This window comes from Trachymyrmex cornetzi, unplaced genomic scaffold (assembly GCF_001594075.2).
Source record: "Trachymyrmex cornetzi isolate Tcor2-1 unplaced genomic scaffold, Tcor1.1 scaffold844, whole genome shotgun sequence".
Lineage (NCBI taxonomy): Eukaryota > Metazoa > Arthropoda > Insecta > Hymenoptera > Formicidae > Trachymyrmex > Trachymyrmex cornetzi.
Window position 1 is genome coordinate 8,446 of NW_017300185.1, and position 21,087 is coordinate 29,532.

Consider the following 21,087-nt stretch of genomic DNA (forward strand, 5'->3'; position numbering starts at 1 on the left):
TTCTCATTCAAGTAGAAAACAAAATGTAAATAATTGACGATGCATAATTCGAACTGATGTGCACAATATCATAGATATTTCTTTTTATGCATGATAAAACGGTGACGCGTGTGCATAATTCACATGTTAGAGTGCCAACATTCTATTGTATATCATCATCTGTATCATCTAAGTCTATTTCGACTTTCTAGTCTTTCTTACGTTCGAAGAATACTTGACAACATTGTGCTTACAATACCTCGGTCTGCGTGTCTATCAACATACAGCAGCGTAAAAAAAAATCGAAATACATTCGCCTACAGTTTGTGATTGTATCATTAACTTCCTTTCTTTTTTTTGTCTTCTATAAAATTTGTGCTTTTACGGAAGTGGAGATGTACCATTAGAGAATACAAAAAGAGTTGGTTGGTAATATAAATTTCACAATTTTGATCGTAAAATCGACCTTGAAATTTGTAAAACTGTTGAAATATCTCGCGTTCATCCGGCTCTTCGCAAAAAACTTAAATTCTTAGAAAGTATTCATATTTATAACCGTTGAATATGTAGTGAACTTTATAAATTTCTCACACATAGAGACTCTAAAATTCACTTTGGAAATCAATCTCACAATTAGTTCTACGTATATAAGGATCACGGCACATTAATTTGTAAACCACAATCATTTGTATTTCACATTTATGTCGCTGTTAATGACATTAGCTGGTGGATTTTACCTATTGTTTATTATTTTTATCTATGGTTTTGTTTAAGTGTCTTACAATTAATAACATGTTACATAGATACGGTATTGTCTATTACAAAGTTATGATTTCTATATCTTTTGGATAAAAGGTCGGGAGTACATTGCAGCAATATATATATTTTTTTTGTTAAATTGTAATACAATTCTTAAATAGCGATTGTATATATCGTATGCGCGATAGAAAAGTCGAACGTATACGATGTATGACAAAACAAATAGTTATACGTCTGTATCAGAAAGAGATACTTTCCAATTCTCTTTAAAAATAATAAAATATAATATATAAAGATAAAACGTGATACGCGAATAAATAAAATACATAAAATAAGCAAATAATTAAACAAACAAAATTAAAAAATAAATATTTGTGTATACAAAAAAAACAATCTTATATCTATACATATCTTTTTCTCGTTATTATATTAAATAAATTAATAATATTAATTGTAACTATTTTCAAATGCAATTTAACATTAAAATATTGTTCAATTATTATTGAATAAAATATGAAATTATGAAATCAATAACCAAGGTCATAAAATATCGATATAATATAATAACATAGATTAATATTTATGAGAACCAGTAAATAAAGATAGAAAAATAAAATCACAGATTATATACCACGTCATATACTTAATTTTATATGTAATACTATGTGATATAATGATAATCAAGGTATAATATTCTATAATATATTAGATATAGTATAAATATCGTTACCATTTTGCGACTTAATGCACGGCATTGTTGAATATGTATAAATATATATAAGAATTTTAATTAAGAAAATTTGGAAAGTACATCTTACCCTTTGATGCAAATCTTTAGGGTAACATATAATTAATACTTAATTTATAATATAATATAACTTTTTTTTTAAATACAGGAATAGAGAGAGAAAAAAAATTAGTATGCGCAACGCTTTATACAGTTATGTCAATGAAAAGAAATATATATTAGATAGAGGTATAATACATAATGCATCTTAATATATCAAAAAATTGTTTCTCTCTTTTTCGCAAGTTAATAATATTCTATCTATAACTTGAAACAATCGACAAGGAATGCAGCCTAGCATCTAACATCTACAATAATCATACCTTGTTGTTGTTTCAATAAATATCGATCGATGGAAATGTCATCACGAAGAATAAAAATGCAACAATCTTTACTTACGCAGATATGAATAAAATCACGACTGCAATAAAACTCATCTATAAAAAAATACAGTATAACAGATCGCGCGTTTATAGTTCGCACACAAGAGAGAACAAAACGCGCTTGTGTTTTTTGTTCGCGTACAGAATTTCAACTGAAAGAGATTAATAGGTACATTGAAGTATTTACAACCCGCTAATAAGTTTTCAATATAATTTAACGATTTATATAAGATAAGACTTCGTGCTGTCATATTAAGTGTTACTCTCAATGGAATTACTCTGAGACCGTAATGACGAATAACAGCCCTGACAGACTCTAACCGGCTTTAGGATACCGAGCCTGGATATTTTGGACTCGAATCGGCTGCATCTGTATGAAATAATTGATTCGGCTAAATACACCCAAAGCAATAAGAATAATTTTCTTGAACAATTACAATCTCCAAGACTTACCTCGAACAGAATACTTGCCCACAGTTGCGGCAATGATGTCTTCTTTCGTATAGATTGAACCTGACGCCGCAACCAGCGCAAGAGTCCGCTCCCTCGTCTTTTAGCCAGTGATCAGCGACCGTACGTCCGGGTTGTTCGCACACACTCCATGAAAATACTCTACCACGAGTGTCACCCACATAGACTGTTCTATGATCCCTACAAATCAAAGCACAACATGTGTTTTAATGTACCTAATATTATCTCATAAATAATTAAATTTTATGTTCATTAATCGTATATAAAAGCGAATAATATATTCAGTGGCGTAACTACAGGAGGGCAGAGGGGGCAACGGCCCCGGGTCGTTGGGGCCTTTGAAATTTTATTTTATTTTTAATTACGTTGTCTAAATAACCATTTGCCTTGATATATTCTATAAGTCGTTTTTAGTATATCTCTATACCGATAGATATAACTAACGCAAAAATATTAAAAACGCCTATTTTAGTAATTTTGATTGAGAGGTTTTCTCAAAAACTTAACATGATATTCCATTTTTACAGTCAACGCTAAAATTTTTTATCAGAAATTATTTGATAAAACTTAAAGCAAAAATCTAATTTTGTCTATTAATATTATCATTTGAAATATATATAATTATTTAACTAATTATTTGAAAGTTAAATTAAAAATAAAATTACGTATTTCCAAATTTGTATTGCAGTTGCACTTTACATATCGCTCTGTTTCTGATACTCTGTTATTGTAGTAAGCTAATTGTAAGATTTGATGTTGGGTGTCGTGCACGATCTCATATCGCGCGCGGAGAACCACTGAATTAGGGATGGGCGATGCTTCATTGATTATACAAAAAATCGATGTTTTTCCGCTCAATAATCGATGCTTGGTTCGATGTTCCAGAAGTCGATTAATCGACACATCGATCTTTTTTTTATGGCATCGATTATGGTTGGATCTCATTGATCTACCCAAAGATATTGGGTGCTTTCCAGCAAGGACACAATCAAACACAGTGTAACACAGTGAATCGTTTCATCCTTGTTTAACGTAAGCAAACAACAAGGACGTATGATTCACTGTGTTACACTGTGTCTGACTGTGTCCCTTGCTGGAAAGCACCCATTACTACCCTAGAGTCCTAGATTTATTAGAGACTAGAGAGACAGTCCCTAGCAAGCATTTAATTAATTTATGAAACAATTTTCTCGTTACTAGTAAATATTTTTGGTAACCAAGAAATTGCTTTCCGAAATAAAAATTATATTTCATAAAAAGTAATCAATGTACGATTTCTAATACTCATGTCATAAATTTCAGAAAAATGTTCTCTTATTAACAATTAGATTCAAGTAATGATATTTATTAGATTTAATGAAACAATTTTCTACTGACAAGTAATTGTGTTTTTATTAGAATAAAATATTTTCTTCATTGATAAATTATTTGCTTCAGGATAATATTTTATTGGAACAAAAAACAAATTTATTGTGGCAAGTAATTAATTCTTTCAATCAATAAATTACAGTTCAAGAAAATGTATTTACTTGAAACAAGTAAATTTTTTTTCTGTGGAGGTACATAAAATTGTAGATACTCTATTTTTTTTTATTTTTGTAATAAAAATCATTTTAAAAATTATAATTCAATATATTTCTAAAAATTGTAATAAGAAAAAAAATTTAGTAATCAGTTTTTTTTTAATCATCGATTCTACAACATCGATGTTTTCTTATACGATGAATCGGTTAATTAAAAATCGGATTGGATAATCGATTATTATAGAATCGATGCTTTACTTGTATATCGCCCATCCCTACACTGAATGCGAGTTGTGTGCGTGCGCATATGTGTGTTTACATTCAGCAGCTATGCGTCAGCGAGAATTGACAATCGCCACACACACAACTCGCACGCAGCGACTGTCCGTGCGCGACACGGGATAGCCCAATGGAGAGAGAATGTGTTAAAACGTAAAAAAAAAAAAACGTTTTTAAACGTATAAACGCCTTTAAAGGGTTAAAAAAAACCTTTTTTTTTCGGTTAAACAATCCTTCCGCATGGGGGGGAAGGGGGGACTTCAAGAGGTTATCCCCCCGAGCCCAAATTTTGAAGTTACGCCACTGAATATATTGCAACTGGTACAATTATAAATTGACATTTTTATTTCAATTATAGTCATTTTTTATATTTATTGAGAAAGAGATTGCAAATCAATAAGTAAATTTAGGAAAATTTATTTTATTATGAGAAAATTGTCAATATATTATAATTTCAACAAAATATTATAATTCAAGTATTATATACTCTTTACAAATACCTTGATACTGCTAGAGCCGTGATGGATGCTGGTTCTGCATTATCTTTACGATCATAGGCAGTATGCATTGTTAATTTACTGCGAAATACCAATTGTCTCTGCCACTTGAAACCATCCCGCAGAATATTTTGCGGATTGATCTTTCGCGGCTTTGTGTCAGCTTCGGTAACCATAACGAAACTATCGGTCAAACTAGTATCGCTTTTACTAGCCCTCAAGGCCCCTTCGGAATCTCCGGGATTACTGACGGACTCGCTGTAAAACATAACAAAGGCATATCCCACGATTACAATAGGATCTTCGCGACATATGATTATAAATTGATTATATAAACCAATTGTATTACCTGGTTTGTGTGCCTTCGCTATCGGCACGTCCGCCACCTTCGCTTTTCCTGAACATCGGATTTCCGCGACTTTTTCTACGCAACACGACCAGTGATGCATGATTATTCTGAGGTGAAGGTTTATTACTTGAACCATTACTAGATTCATTATCGGAACATTCCTCTTTTTCCTCGTGAAGCCTGGAAGCTTCTTTAGCGTTTTCCGCTTCAGAGAGACTACTTTCAGAGCCACTTTTCATAAGTGCACCTTAAAGTAAAGATAAAAGTCTTTTACAACTACATTCATTGATATATGCGCGACTTTACTTACCTGATCCCTCAGCAGATATACTCATTTGTTTGACTAATTCCTGAACTCTTTTCTTCGTTTCAGTTTGATTGCCTTCCGTATTTTGTTTCTCGTTCTTTTCTTCGGCAGTTGTTACTTCTTCAGGCTTTTCTTCCTCCGCAGGTACTTGCACGTAATCCATCGACCACATCTGTAAATAAATTGCATCAGTTAAAATATCAGCAAATATATATTTTTCAATCAGCAATAAGAATTAATTATTTACAGATTTTAATATGTTATTCAACATTATTAAGATATCGTTTCGAAGATGCAAATAAGCATAAAAAATTTGTTAAATTGCCAGTCAATTTAACTCGTGATATTACTGCGGTAGTATAGAGTTAGCGTTTCAAGACCGAAAAATTATTTCGGCGCGCGTTTCTGAGGACTACATACGTAGTATATAAATTCACATAAGAATCATACAAGATTCAGCTAGACCGTTTAAGGCTTTCATTTCTATAGTTTATGTTATCATATATACGGTCCTATAATATATTATATTATTTATTTACGTCGCCTAAAGAGACGTTGTTCCTTCATATGCCAATTATTGCGAAGAATATTACTAAGGCCTCGGTAGTCTAAAGGCTTAGAACGCTCGCACGGTATGCAAGAGATCCGGGTTCGACTCCCGACCGAGGTAATATTTTTCGCAATAAGAATTAATTATTTACAGATTTTAATATGTTATTCAACATTATTAAGACACCGTTTCGAAGATGCGAATAAGCATCAAAAATTTGTTAAATTGCCAGTCAATTTAACTCGTGATATTACTGCGGTAGTTTAATTAATAGAGTTAGCGTTTCAAGACCGAAAAATCATTTCGGCGCGCGTTTCTAAGGACTACGTAGTATATAAATTCACATAAGAATCATACAAGCATTAAGATCCAGCTAGACAGTTTAAGGCTTTGATTTCTATAGTTTATGTTATCATATATACGGTCCTATAATATATTATATTATATATATTTTTCGTTGAGAATTTTACTAAAATATTTTAGAGGAATGGAAACGTTATGTCTTACACGAGCAACACCATCAGTAGAACCAGTCATAATAACATTTTGAGAGTCCCATTCGTGAGTCTGACTGAAAGCGACGCATAATATTTGTTGCATTCTATCAGCGCGGCCAACGCATGTATTAACACTCGCCAATTCTTCTCCATTGATACTCCATACGTGTAACCATGTTGCTGCGCATGTAGCTATGTCTCCCTGCAAATATATTTTTTTATATAACATTTTTTTATATAACATACACTTATGTACATTACATCTTTACGTTAATGTAATTACCGTTAATTCATTTATCGCTACCGCAGCCACTGGTCCTGCATGTCCTCTAAGCTGACGCACGAACAGACATCGGGATAAGTCCCATATAATCGCCGTACCATCTCGCGATCCAGACACGATAACATTATATGCAGGACTGGACGATAAACACGTGACTGCATCGGTATGTCCATACAGGCACTGTTTTATGGAAAGTTGCCGTTTGGCGTACTCCCAAACAGTAACGACCTACAAACATGTCCATTTAATACTAGCATAAAATAGGATAGAAAAGGATAGCTTCAAGTAATTTTTTTCAAATCAATTTTAAATTATTTCTCAAATAACTGTACTGAAATATTAATAAAACAGAATGCGATGTGCTTAAAATAGGTTCACAGTTTTTATTCGAAAAACGATAACTCGTTTTTTCTTTCTTTTATAAAAAAGAGATTATATTTGAAACTATCTTGTATCTATCCCTTCTTTCCTATAAACGAGAAGCTTACGGAGCTGGTGCCAGCAGTAACTATCAATTTGGAAGACGGACAAACGCACGCCACTATTTCCCCGCTGCTTTGCATCATAGCCTCACCGACAAAAATCGCCTTGTCGCTGTCATAGTTCCCTATTCTAAGGGAATGATCGGCGAATCCCCATGCTACGTACTTATTATAAGAAGGTGGAATGAGCGTCTTGTTTTGTTCCACCGCTAACACAGCTTTATCGACGTGCAATATCTGTCCAACAGGACCCTTTAATTCTGTGAATGAGAAGAAATAAATTAAATATTTAAAAATGTGTGGAGTTATTAATGGAGAATATCAATTAGAAAAATATAAACCTTTAATGGGTTGCAGCGACGGTTTCAAATTATCGAGATTGTGGAAGAACAATTTGTCAGACGTGGTGATGCTAAGTCCAGGGGTGATAGGCCCAGGATCTATAACGCTGGTTCTCTGCGTCATCTTCTTCGCCGGATGCGGCTTCTTGAATAATTGCTTAGGTATCTGACCGAAATTATTGATGAAGCCGATAGTAGCGTTCTTTTTCAGCGGGTCATCGATGCTATAATCGAGACGGAATTAGAAAACTAATTCTAGGCGATCTTGGGAATAATAAATGAATGAAATTATAAATTAATTATGTAAACTGACTTGTAGATATCAACGTTGCCTTCGTAGAACAAATGATGGAATACATTAACGGCTTCGACAGCCGCCGGACCATTCTGCTTGCACCCAAATATTAGATCGATCCACTGGTGGAGATGCTGCGACACATAATCGCACTCCAACGCGAGTCTGTGTACACGGATAAATTCACGAGGATCCTGCTTCGCCCAAGGTGGAAGGACGATATCGCCGAGTTGAACACCGCTTTGTTTAGAGCCTGTAGGCAAAACGTAATGCGTGAAACCATTACGCACGAAGAAATTGAAATAATGTACTGTTCGATTAGATATTTACCTAAATCAAAATGATTTGAATTGACTAGGAATTCCGGAAGGTAAAAAAATTCCGGGATAAGCTCTTTCACATCGGCCATGTTATGTTTAGAAGCGGACAGCCACGCTTCCTTTATACTATTGAACATCCTGTCGGCTAAATCAAAATGCCCACCCTGCAAAAAATCACAATTAGTACACATATGAAAACTGAGAATAAAAAAATTTCCGACATGTACAAACCTGTAATCTGAGAAAATGTTGCGTGAATGGTTCCATTCTCACCAAATAGGAACATACTATCATCGCTGAGGAATAATGTGTGCCATAATGATAAGGAGGAGTCTCTCCATGTGGATCATCCCATTCTTTATATCTACAAAAAGAATAATTATTTTAAAGACATATCCATGATGCATATGTCACTATATTTTCTATACCTTTTCTTAAATTGCAACAATCGTTCGGGACTTTGTGCGCCCATAGGTTTGCTGAAATCTCTAAACGTCGATGAATCTGTGAGATCAAGTTCCTCGCTATCATAATCGGCTAAGATCCACGGGAAAATCGGATATTGCATAAGATCATTATAGCTACGACCCGCTAGAGTATTGAGATGCATCAGATATTGGAAATTAGATATTTCTCCTCTCTGTACATGAAAGAAAATGTTTCTAATTAATAAGGAGTACAGACTCCATCATTTATCCTGTTTATTGTACTTAGTTGTAACTACTAACCACCCATCTCTGGGTAACCGAAGTTTCCCCTATAAGATTCGAGAGCAAGCCGGTGGCCTGCTCGACATTCGCCGTTCGCCTCTGGCCAGCTACAGACTGCTGAGCGTTATCGGCGATCGCAGTAGCGAATGTCATGAATCTTTGATAAACTTTGTTCCTTACTTTTCGCGGAAATGCCAACAAATAGTTTCTACCGTCTCCACTGAATACTTCTAAAGCCATAGGTTGTAATAAGTATCGCCTCTTGTGTACTTCCCTGTAAATAACAAAGTCCATATTTTAAAATTATTCAAATGTCATGCAAAAAAAAACGATCTTGTCTCTAGAATACCTGATATCTTCGTAATTAAATTTGGAACATTGTCTCATCGCTCTGGATCTTCTTGGAGATCCCGGCGACGGTAGAATCGGTTCGTATGCGTCTGGCAAACTCTCTATATCTCTTATCTCTCTAGATTTCAACAATGTGAATCCGTCGATCACATAAAAATGTTCCTTTCCAAACAAGAGAAGACCCTCGGTCGTATCCAAACCCTGTATTCGCGCGCATCTAAACATGTGACTTATCTGAAATGTGAACAAAAAGATTGAAAAAAAAAAGAGCGTTTCGGTTGCATCATGGCAATTTCATGGACATCGAGTATATAACAACCTTCTCATGTTCCTCAAGTAGACGTATCAACGTTTGATTGTCTGGAACAGTTTGGTTGTTTTCTTCTTCCTGTTCGTTATCCTCGGGCGCTTCGTCTGGCTCGCTGGCGTGGCGTTCCAGCGTGCACGGAACCATCGGCGGTTCGCTCTCAGTAGAAGTTTCATTGACATTTAACGGTGTATCATCTATAACGGGATCTCGTTCACGTTCAAACATTCCCGACGAATTGCCGAGCTGCTTCAGATAATAATCCTTACTATCCATGCTTGTCGCTACTTTGTACTTTAGCTGTTTCTAAACAGTTAATAGATCATGTGTTATGACGTATGATAATAAATACGTATAGATGCTTATATTTAAGTTTTGAAATAATTCTAGGCTTATCATCTCGTAAAGACATACTCACATTATCAGGATGCTCTAATTCAGGCCGATATGGATAATGTATGTAGAAGAGTTCATTCTTCATCATCTTCTTTCGCATTCTACACGGTCCTTCGGTCATGTCCAACATCCATTTGTCCAGTATAGTGGGCGTCGGAGGTCCCCAAAGACCGCGTTCTCTAGTCAATTCCGTCTCGGTTTGTAACCATTCCTACAGATGAATTAAAAATATTTTTAGTATATTGTTTTATCCACTTATTTTAAGTTCTTTATTAATGCAAAATATATTTCTTGTACAAGTTCAGGTAAATATCGACTTGTCGATATTTCTTGATAAAAATCAAAATTATTAAATAGAAATAAGTAGAATTCTTAGACAAAACTTCTTACTTGATATACGTAACGTTGAGTGTGCAGATTGGTCTGTTGGTGCTGCAAACGCCGTACTGCAGCCAGTTCCCTGACTAACGCGACATGTTGCTCCGTCCACTGTGCAACAGTATTCTGATGTAATCTAAGCCTTACGCGCACTGATTCCTCTTTTCGCACTTTCGTTCGGCTAGCTAATCTCGTCAATCCTCCTGTCACCTTTTGGATTTTCTGTAATTTTTTTATATATCTGTACGACTTGACAAATATTAGATATAATCCTTTGATGCTACTTTTATTATGGCTCCGAGATTTCTTTTACTTTATAAATTATCATTTTTTTATTAATAAAGATACATACATTTACTTATTATCGTTTATTTTCCTTAATGTTTGGCTTTAATATTTTTATTTAAAAAAAAAGGTCATTTTTATGTGATATTTTTACATATTTTTACCTATATGTTACATACGTGACAAAAACAATATAGAGTGGCACCGAAGGGATGACATAAATATAAGAGAGATATAATATAATTAAATGTAATAAAATAGAATAATTATTCAATAATTTTATTTTATATTTTTAATAAGTGAATGACATACACAGATAAAGAAAAAATTTTAACATACCGACTGGATTTGATTGTGGAGTTCCCAGGGAACTCTATACGAGGCTCTCCTTTCCGAAACTACATAATTCAACCAAAGCTTTGACGCAGCTTCATGAACTTGTTCTCTCACGACTGGCAATTCTGGTGCCCGCTCATTAGCCACAGGCGTTGATAAAGTTACTTTGAAAACTTCCTCTATTGCAGGCTTTTTGCACACATATAACTCTTCCCAGACTCTCGTTGCCGCTACAGCCATTAAATTGTGGCCTTGATGAGACATTAATCTATCATCGCTGGATTCTACTTGCGGGTTAACGTGCCACGTGGTTTTCATATTAGTGTCCAACATGATTTTTATATCAGCCGTTAATTGTAACAAGCAATATGTTAAACAGCCGATAAATTCTAATTCATGATTGCCAGCACCGAATACTAATAATCTGCAGAAAAATCATAACATTATTTAATTTTTCTTTTAACAAAAATATACATATTATGTATGTATATATCTTTCTGTAAATTGCACATACCTATGAGTAGTAAGCTTATGTAATGCCTCTAATACTGCCATTTGATCGGCAATGGAATCGGTCGCACGTGACAGTAAGAATAAAATTGTCCTATTCAGGCAGTGATGAAGACCTTCCATACTGACAGCGCCGGGTCGCCTCTTTGCTTGCCCAATTAATTTTACGATGAAATCAAATACTTCATGTGGGTCTTTTGTTAAAGCGCCTGATATTTGAAAAGACATGTAGTGACGTTTTCTATTAATTTTATTCAATTTGATTAACGCGCACACAGAAAATAAACTATTACCTTGCCACAATTTGTCAACTATTCTAGCTGCCACGTAGCAAACATTATTAGTTATATTATTGGCCGATCCACCAGGAACGACAGGTAACGCAGCCTGTTCCCCTATTAATACATCCGCGGCTAACAAATGTTCCATTAATATAGACAACACCTCTGTTTGATAACGCATTTGCTGTCCCGTTGATGCATGTTCCGGCCATGCCTCAAGGACAAGATCTATCGCCGGTGATTTCGCCGTAACTGGCAATGAAAGCGAGTCAACAACGATAACTTTAAAAAAGTCCATTACGAACTTCTTCGCCGGGTGATTTGTCAGCCCAACGTCTTTCGACGGCGATCTCACTAATACTGGTTCTTGCTGCAATAATTATCCGACATTAAAGTTAATATCTTTAATTCTAAAATATCTACAGAACATCCATAAAAATACCTTAGAATTTAACAAATTTAGTAAACTTTTTAAAAGTACCATGAATAATTGTGATAATATTCAATTCTTTCAACTTCAAAATTAAACATGTGCTTTCCTTTAGAAAAATACACTGAACTAATGTGATTACCTCGTCGGCTGGGGTACTAGCACCGCTACTATCCTGACTAGAACTCGCGGGTTTCGGAAACAAGGTTCCAGCTAAGGCACCCAAAACTTCCGCGGACATAAAGACTTGCATGAAGTCAGTGAAATTGCGATAAAGGAAGAACAGGAATTGTATTATTGTCACGGGATAATCGTTTAACCACGCTGGTAATATTTCTGGGCTGTTGAAAGAAAGATTCGTTAATACAATTATTATTGAACTAGATTAATGGCTCATGAAATAACTTACTTATTCGTGTGACTATTCAACATAGTCCGCACCATAGCTAGTAACGTGACCATTGCCTCAGGACATAGATTAATTCTACTAGCAAAGGATGATAGTGTGTGATTTGCCGGGACTCCAAACATAAAATTCCAAACGTTATCCAAATCGAGCTGCCGCATAATTGTAATACGTAGTTAGTATTGTTATTTTTTTACATATTAAACGCTAATAAAGCAGCAGAATCGAGATTAAAAAGCAACTAAATGAAATACTTATTTCACAATTAGGCTTGAAACTTTGCGAAAGTACATATAGATACATTTAATATAAAGATACGATCAATGATATTTTTACTTTTGAATCGGTAGGTAATAATTTTACAGGCTGCCCCATCATGAGAGCAATGAAGAGAAAATAAAGTTCCGGAACAAGATCGATATGTTGCGGAAGCAACCAGCCCAGATGCTGAAATCCTGGTACGTGAAGCCCGGATGGTTTAATTTCACCAGTTGACATTTGTTGATGGCAACCTGTTACACATGTTATAATTATATTGTATTATTTTATTGCAATTATTTTAGATTAAATATGTGGAAGAAATATTTATTGAAGCGTTTATGTAAGCGATAGGTACAAAATCATTGCTATTACATACCAAGTGCTAGTGCCATCTTATTATGATCGGTATGCCGTAACCAACCGCCATTGCTCGTGCCCTCTTTGAATTTTTGTAGAATCGACTGCACGGAACATATTGCTACGAGTATACGTAACCCCCAGACAACAGTAGTACTATGAAGACCAGACTGAAGGAACAGTAGTACCCAATCTAGGCCCAAAACTTTAGCTACTTCTTCACACATACTGCAAAAGCATAATTACATTTATTTCATCAAATATAATATATTCAGCATACTGACACAATTAAAGATATTAGCACGATTTCTTACTTTACATTAACCTTGGATCCATTAAACAACAACGAATGTAAAAGCTGTAAACAACGATTACGTAAAAGTATACTCTCTCCTTCCCCATCCTTGGTTCCTTCTCCTTCTCTAAGGATTAGATGTTTTTCGGGGCACAGCGGTAACGTAGCCACAATAAATTGTCCAAACCTGAACAAAAGACAAATAAAAGAGTTGTAAATATATAAAATTAATATAATACAATTATGCAAATGTAAACGAAAGAGGTGTTTACCATAACAGATCAGCTTGTCGTGGTTGACTCAATAATATACTAAGAAGTGCTAGAAGGATCTGTCTAGTGCTACCTAGCTTTACTTCGCTTAAGATGTGCAATAGTTTATGTACTAATTGTAGATCTCTCATTAATCGCAAGTTAGTTCGTTTTTCACTGGATTCCGCTATTAGTTCATACAAATGTTCAAGAAGAGATCTGAGCAATTCTCCAGGTGCTTCGTGCCAAACCTAAATTTGAATAAATCAATTAAATCAATATGTGTCTGTAATTTAAATTCACGCTCGCCCGTCAGATTAAACAGGTCTGCATTAAAATTGTGAACTTTTTTTAAAACTTACTTGCAAATCACATAAGAGATCCTGAAACGCTGTAACATTAGGAATTGCACTGGTTTCTCTGCCGCTATCGACTGTCCCTACAAGACTGAACGTTAAGTGCAATATATGACTGTTTAGGAGAGGACATTTTCTTCTTAACAACATAGCTAGAGTCTGATATCCTCTCCTACGATCCATCTCTTGTTGGGCCGCTTGGTTGGATCTCACTACGCATACTAGTGCCTTTACAGCCGCATATAAAGATTCTACATCTTGGGCCATAGCTATCAAACCTTTTAAACAGATTTAAGATCACTCGTAATCTTGTTTCATCATCACAATATTGGGTTAAGCATCGCTCGCTATTTAATTTTCAATACCTAATAACACTGAACATCCTCCTACATTGTCGATCATAGTAGCTACTGGTTTAGGACTAAATACACGAACGCCAAGATAACCGACAACTACACCACCTAATGCTCTGGCTGGACCACTGAGATGTCCCGCGGAATTATGGAGAACTCTGATAGGTGTGGCATTTTCATGGGATGACATGCCAAGCTGTATAAAATAATCAGATTTAAATGTGGGTCATTTAGTCTGAATTTTTATCTCTTTTTTTCTTCTGATTCAGATAAGAAGATTAAGTTATCCATACTTGTTTGGCGATTGACTTATTATCAGCTCGGCTGTAAACCTTTCTGATTTTAGCTAGCGTTAATTGCGACATGGCTTTTGCATTCAATCCAAACACAACCTTTTCTTCAGCCACAAGAGGTGCTAGAGGTTCAGGGCCTGTAATAATGTATATTGTTAATATCTATTATAATTATAGAATTATATTTTAAAGATTAATCATGTTTATATGTGTCAATACCACTCAATTGTGGTGCTTGCAAGCTTCCCATATAATGTGGCCCCAGTCTAAACAAAGTAGCAATGTTCTGAGAATTAAACACTTCTTCCACCAAATGGCACGGTCCTTGTTTCCAAGTTAATCTAGAATATCGACGCCAACAGGGCGGTGTACCGATGTAACCATAAACCGGAGAAGCTACAGTTAAGTTGGCTGCCCCACCTCCAGGAACTTGTGTAATATAATGAAGCTAAAAATAGATACGTTGTATATATGATCTTGAAATTACTTTGTTTTAATGATAATTACCTTTTGACTATGGATATGCTGACCATCCAAGTATAATGAGAAGCTGGAGTTTTTCAGAACTGCGCGGTTTAGCACAATAGCTATATGGTGCCACTGTCCTTCGTGAAGTAAATCGGGACACCAAACTCTGGCACCACATTCACCTGTTCCTTCAGGTTCCCATTCACCTGTATCTAAATGCACATTAATTTACATTACGTTACTTTAATAATACTTAACGTATACTTTTAGAATATACTCACTTTGCAGAATGGGTGTCTCTTGAGTGGAAACGATAATAGCCTTATCTCTAGCGCTAAGAACTGCAGTCAGGCAAATTAAATCTCTTGCTGATTGTGGAGTGCGCACCAAGGTGAGTAATCTTACACAATGGGGATCAGTTCTGGGATCACTAAACTTGTCAACACATATCCATGTGCTGTATGTTAAGCCGGTCTGTGGTGGAAATAATCTATCGCCTAAAATAATTTTTTATATGCTAATGATAATCATACAATTTTTAAAGTTATGAAATTAATTACTTTTTCATTGTCATTACATTTTTGTTACTTTTAGTATTAACGGAATATGTATTACTATTATACATAATTTTTTCTATACACTAATATTTCAACACGATTTACTATAATGTAACAGAGATAAATTGAATACAATTGTAATTAATATACATATATCATTTACCTGATCCAATTCCTCCCAGTACACTATTGTCGGCAGATACAACTGTAGGAGGTGTGGTACTTTGCGGGGCAACACTTGGAAGGTACAAACACGCAAATCCTTCGGCGCTCATGTCCAACTCCACAAAAGGTGGTAAGGTGCACGAACCATGAGCTCTGAAATCCTTGGGCGTCGTCATCGACACTAATGTCTTAATCCGCGTCAAAGGAACTGGTCCACCTCTAAACTTGTTCGGCTCGATATTGTCCAATGAAACGCAACATAACGGATCGCCCAAACGTAGAAATTCTCTAAAAGAATTAAATTACGAATATAATGCCAATTCGAATATATCCCTTTAATTTTCCTCTTCTTTTTATATATGTATCTCGATCTTACCTTAGATCTCGTGGTTCAAGTGATTGCGCAGCGAGTCTCTCTATAATGTACTGAAGAGGTTGATGAAGTGGATGCGTTTCATCCTGCAAAGCAATTCTGCCTACTGATAGCAATTCACCAGCCATACCAGCTTCACACATCACTTGCTGATTTCTTTCTGATCGTACTAAACTCTTGATGATCTCTGCCACGTATAATTGTAACGCTAGTGCCAGTTGCGGATTGGATAGTTCAGATATAGATGGGAGTAAGTGAAGCATTCCCACTACTATGCCAGGATGAACTACAATTGGTTCAGGTGCAGGTGGACTTAGGTTTAAGGAATTTATAATACATCTCTTGCCACTTCCAGGAGAGTCAAATGACTTTTGCTGAAATACAAACCATAGTTACCATTTTTGAAAGATAAAACATTGGCGATACTCTCCGATAAAAAGGATATACCTCCATGCTATTTTGCTTGTGACTTGGGGATCTTATCCCTACATTAGCTAAATTTGGTTTGTCAAAGGAATCAAGCGCCACATCATAAAGCAATCGCAATAGTAAGCACGCATATCCTAATGTCTTTGGCATACTATCTGGAAATACCGGTTCCAATATACTCCCAGTAAATAATGATATTAGCATATTATGATAATTCATGGTTGGTATCATATCCATCTCGATGATTTTCGTCTGTGTCGAGAAACATCCAAGGAGACGTAAAGTATCGCACAGACTCGATTGGCAAATCTATAAAATCGATATTATTTTTTTACAATAAAAATAACATGCTATTAATAACATAATTATATATATATAATATGCTTTAAATCTGTACCTCGTGATGGAAGAATTTTGCATTTGCTGGCTCAAATCGCATAGCTGTACTTATAGTATGAAATACTACATGTAGCAATATTAGTAATTGGTTCTCGTCCTGCATAGTTCTCTGTATGATATCATTGCAAGGTTCGCTCTTCTCCGACCTTTGCGGGCCTAATTGACTCTCGAGAGATACAAGAACTGACATCACGTAAACAAAGCCCCCAACTTTTCGGAAAACCGTTCTAGTCCTATGCGACTCGCGCAAACAGGCTAACAGAGACTGAAAAACAATCATATTGTTAATAATTTTACGAATGAGATAAGAACAATGAGATTAACAGAGCAATATTAAACTCACCTTTAATATATGCGTCTTTAAAATCAAGGCATTAGGAGATGCTGAATGCATAACTCCTAACAATGTCGCCATGTCATCGTCACCACCTGCACTGAGTATCAATTCTCTCACGATACCAAGTGCTTGATATCGACAATCTACATATGGCACTAGATTATGAGCGCAACGCGCGCCTCCGCATTCTCTAAAGACATTTGCATTTTGAACATTACTCGCTAATAATGTTGTTAAAGCCTCCATTACTAAGGCACCCAACCGTTCATCCTCGGGGCATATCGTGTATTCTGAAATCATGTTAAATTGTCAGAATTCGCATGCAAACTTATGTATGATCATATCTTTACCTAATCCTTGATCGATCGCAGTTTGCTTATCCTTAAGTAATGTTGCATACCGATGAAGACAAGTCACAAAAACTTCTAACATACCAACTTCTCTATAAACATCTTTAAATATAGTGTTGTGTCTGAAACGAACGATTTTATTTAAAGTATCGATAGAACATCGGATATTACTTTAATATTTTCCAATAAAATTTTCCATGTTATCTTTAACATATTACCTTTGTTAATATTTTTTAATTTAAATAGTTTTTAATGTATTTCAATAAAGCTTTTCAAGCTATATCTTTAACAAATTACCTGAGTATATTGAGGAGAGTTTCCATACACATGATACTGCAAGAGACTGAATTGTCCGTTTTCAATAAAATGGAGAGAGATATAAGTTCTTTACACGGAACAAAATTAAGTTGGAAAACAATAAACTCCAACAGCTGAAAGAATTTTTCTTGTATCTCCGGATTCTTCAAATGGATTTTCTCTGCAAACTGGGACAGGGTATTCTGTCCCTCGAGAATAAAATAATTTGCATTATCGCTGTGATACACGCTAGATATCGCGTCCAATATAGTACAACACAGAAGTGGTGAATTAGATTTTACGAATACAGATTGCAATACTTGGAATGCTTGAATATTTCGGACGCTTCCTCCTGTAGGAGTAATAAAATTGTATTATATTCGCTATACTTCATATTTCATAAATATTTTATTTATAAAATTATACCTCTGTTACTTGGTTGTGGCAAAGTAAACCCAAACATTTGAAATAAAGATCCCATACTAGCTTGACTTGGCTTTAATTCTGTGTGACCGCACATTGTTAAAGATGCTAACATTAGTACTAAATTTCGGATAGCATCTTGTGCTTCCGCTCTACTATCTTGTTCTAATCTTGATGGCGCATGTCTACATAGAAAAATATCTCTCTTGTTGTATCATTACAAACAGCTACTGAATTTCATAATCGACATTTACTTACTTTAACAGAAATTCGGATAGAAAGATATAACCTTGACAAGCACGAAAATCATCTAATAATGTCTGAGAAACCTCACTCGAATCTTTTAGAAAACAGAACACTGTTACGAACATTTCTACAACTTCTAACGGTGCCAGCTCAGGTACACGTTGCATATTATCGATACAGAGTGCTATGCATCCTTTATCTACAAGATGAATCAATACATCAAGTAGATTTGATCTTGAACTAATATAGATACACAATAGCGTGTTATAAACTTACTATGAATATAGGCTACTACGTTCTGTGTAAGACCATGTCGAGATAACGTCATCAAGACTTCGGCGGCACTTTTACGCCACATAATATTGTACTGTGGACACCAACTGGTTATTGCTGAGAACAATAAGATAAGATCGTCTTTACGAGCGAGTTCTTCTGCAGGATAAGGGTGGCTACATAATCTCACCAATAACTGCAAATGAACAAATTAATCACGCGAATAAAGTTAGTTCTTCCTGGGAAAATTCCAAAAAATTATTATTTTAAAAAATTATTACCTGAACGAATATTTTTTGTAACAGTATTCTACGCTCTCTAGGAGTAAATTCGCTATTTGCATCTGTAATATCAGCGTCCTCTTCATTCATCTCAGGCAGATCAAAGAACAGGTATAAACATTTCACCAAAGTTGATGGAACCGAGGCAGCAGTCATGGCCTAGAAGGAATTTTATATTGCAGAAAAAAAATTTGTTCTCCAGAAATGGATAATTAATCAAAAAAATTCATTTCACTTGTATCAAAGACGTATCACCCGCTGCCAACAGATTTAACGCGGATAGCAACATCCAGCCGTTGCTCGACTCCTCGCTATTCTCGATCTCTAGAAACTTCACGATGGCACAGCTCGCAGTCTCAGTGCTCTGATTGCTCGCTCTCCTCCTAATCTCGGATACCATCAGTCTTGATACTTGTTGTGTAAATGCCAAAATGTCCCAGAACTTTTCGTTCATGTCTCCCGATGGACTAGAGCCAAATACCTGACAGCATGAGACGATCTCTTTGTAATTACGATGATAATACGAGAATACAAAAACATCCTTCTAAAGTAAAAGATCCGTTCTAGTATCAAAGAGAAGGAAAAAAACACCTCGATATATAAGTTTTATATAAGAATGTGGAGTTCGGTCACTTGTATTACACTAGATTAGTGTATGCTAAAAGTTGCTATGTATGAAATTAGTAGAATTAAATGTGAAAACATATAATTATTTTAAACAAAATTATAAATATTAAATAATGATATGAACAAGTACAGTTTGTTTCATTCCAACTTATTGCACCAGTTCAAAATATTTTTTGAAAAAAAAAAAGAAACTTTGTCGTTGTTATTTAACAGAATATATATAAGTTATTTCTTTGTCAAAATCGATTATGCTACTGTTTTAGATACTTTATATAAAGCAGTCTTTAATGTACACTATAATTCAGTATAGTTCGCACGATTGCATTCACCATTAAAGAATTCACTTTTTATATTGTACCTTGCAAAATAACGGCAACATGTTGTATAATTTATCATCACGTTCAATGTCTGAGAGGGGATGTGATGGATGGGTGTACTCGGAGAACAGTTTCTTAAGGTGCATAAGCCCCAAAGCGGTGTGCTGAGGATTTGTACCACCGGCACAGTCATCCAAGCCACCGGTACCACTCGAGCCCATGCCTCCGACGCTGGTACCCCCTCGTAATTTGCGCATTATGTTCATACTTAAGATTTGCTGAAAGGAAAAGAAGAAAACTTGGAGTTCCTCCTTATCTCACTGTACGCTTGTTTTCAATGAATTTGTATTCCAAAATTTACTGTCAGCCTAAAAATTTATAGTTCACACTATGTGCAATGAATTTTGGAACAGAGTCAATTATTTCAAAATACAATGTTTTCCAGTTGTGACAGGAAAGATCTGTTATATAGAAGAACTTTTTCTCGGGACTATCATTCAGACGACATCAAAATTGCCAGTCTGCAGGACAGGTTGAAATAATAATAAATCGGAGTACAAATTTTCATTATTAACTTGGCACATATAAAAAAAGGATTAAAAAGTACTCTTAAAAAGTTAAGAAAAATATAAAAAAAAAAGATCAATACAAACTCGACTTTCTAGTCATAGCTGGTCAATAGCAATCGATAGAAAACTGATCGATACGAATGAGCTATTTTAACGAATTGACGAAAATGTCAACGTGCTCAAGAGGAACGACGCAAAATGAAACACACATACACAGGCGTGCGCACACGCGCGCGCGCGCGCATACACACACACACACACACACGCACGCGCACACATTATACATATATATATATATATATATATATATATATATAT

General features: G+C 35.1%; 1 protein-coding gene across 1 annotated transcript; it reads right to left on the reverse strand.

The window, feature by feature from the left end:
* Window positions 1-1,760: 1,760 nt before the first annotated feature.
* On the reverse strand, window positions 1,761-20,466 carry bchs (WD repeat and FYVE domain containing 3 bchs). Its single transcript, XM_018519797.1, has 46 exons — window positions 20,242-20,466; window positions 19,492-19,737; window positions 19,257-19,415; window positions 18,979-19,171; window positions 18,715-18,901; window positions 18,460-18,641; window positions 18,034-18,385; window positions 17,737-17,858; window positions 17,393-17,676; window positions 17,048-17,314; window positions 16,669-16,959; window positions 16,225-16,595; window positions 15,847-16,136; window positions 15,408-15,623; window positions 15,166-15,338; window positions 14,878-15,106; window positions 14,659-14,795; window positions 14,378-14,561; window positions 14,019-14,290; window positions 13,678-13,907; window positions 13,425-13,592; window positions 13,130-13,338; window positions 12,829-13,004; window positions 12,496-12,644; window positions 12,229-12,427; window positions 11,669-12,026; window positions 11,380-11,584; window positions 10,869-11,289; window positions 10,257-10,466; window positions 9,889-10,077; window positions 9,483-9,776; window positions 9,162-9,397; window positions 8,831-9,086; window positions 8,531-8,742; window positions 8,334-8,466; window positions 8,113-8,266; window positions 7,801-8,035; window positions 7,488-7,711; window positions 7,153-7,406; window positions 6,665-6,892; window positions 6,392-6,583; window positions 5,338-5,506; window positions 5,028-5,274; window positions 4,682-4,936; window positions 2,362-2,559; window positions 1,761-2,278 (listed from the first exon to the last, which is right to left on the reverse strand). The coding sequence occupies exons 1-46, from the start codon at window positions 20,464-20,466 to the stop codon at window positions 2,161-2,163; spliced, it is 10,299 nt and encodes a 3,432-aa protein (XP_018375299.1). The 3' UTR covers window positions 1,761-2,160.
* Between the last annotated feature and the right edge of the window lie 621 nt (window positions 20,467-21,087).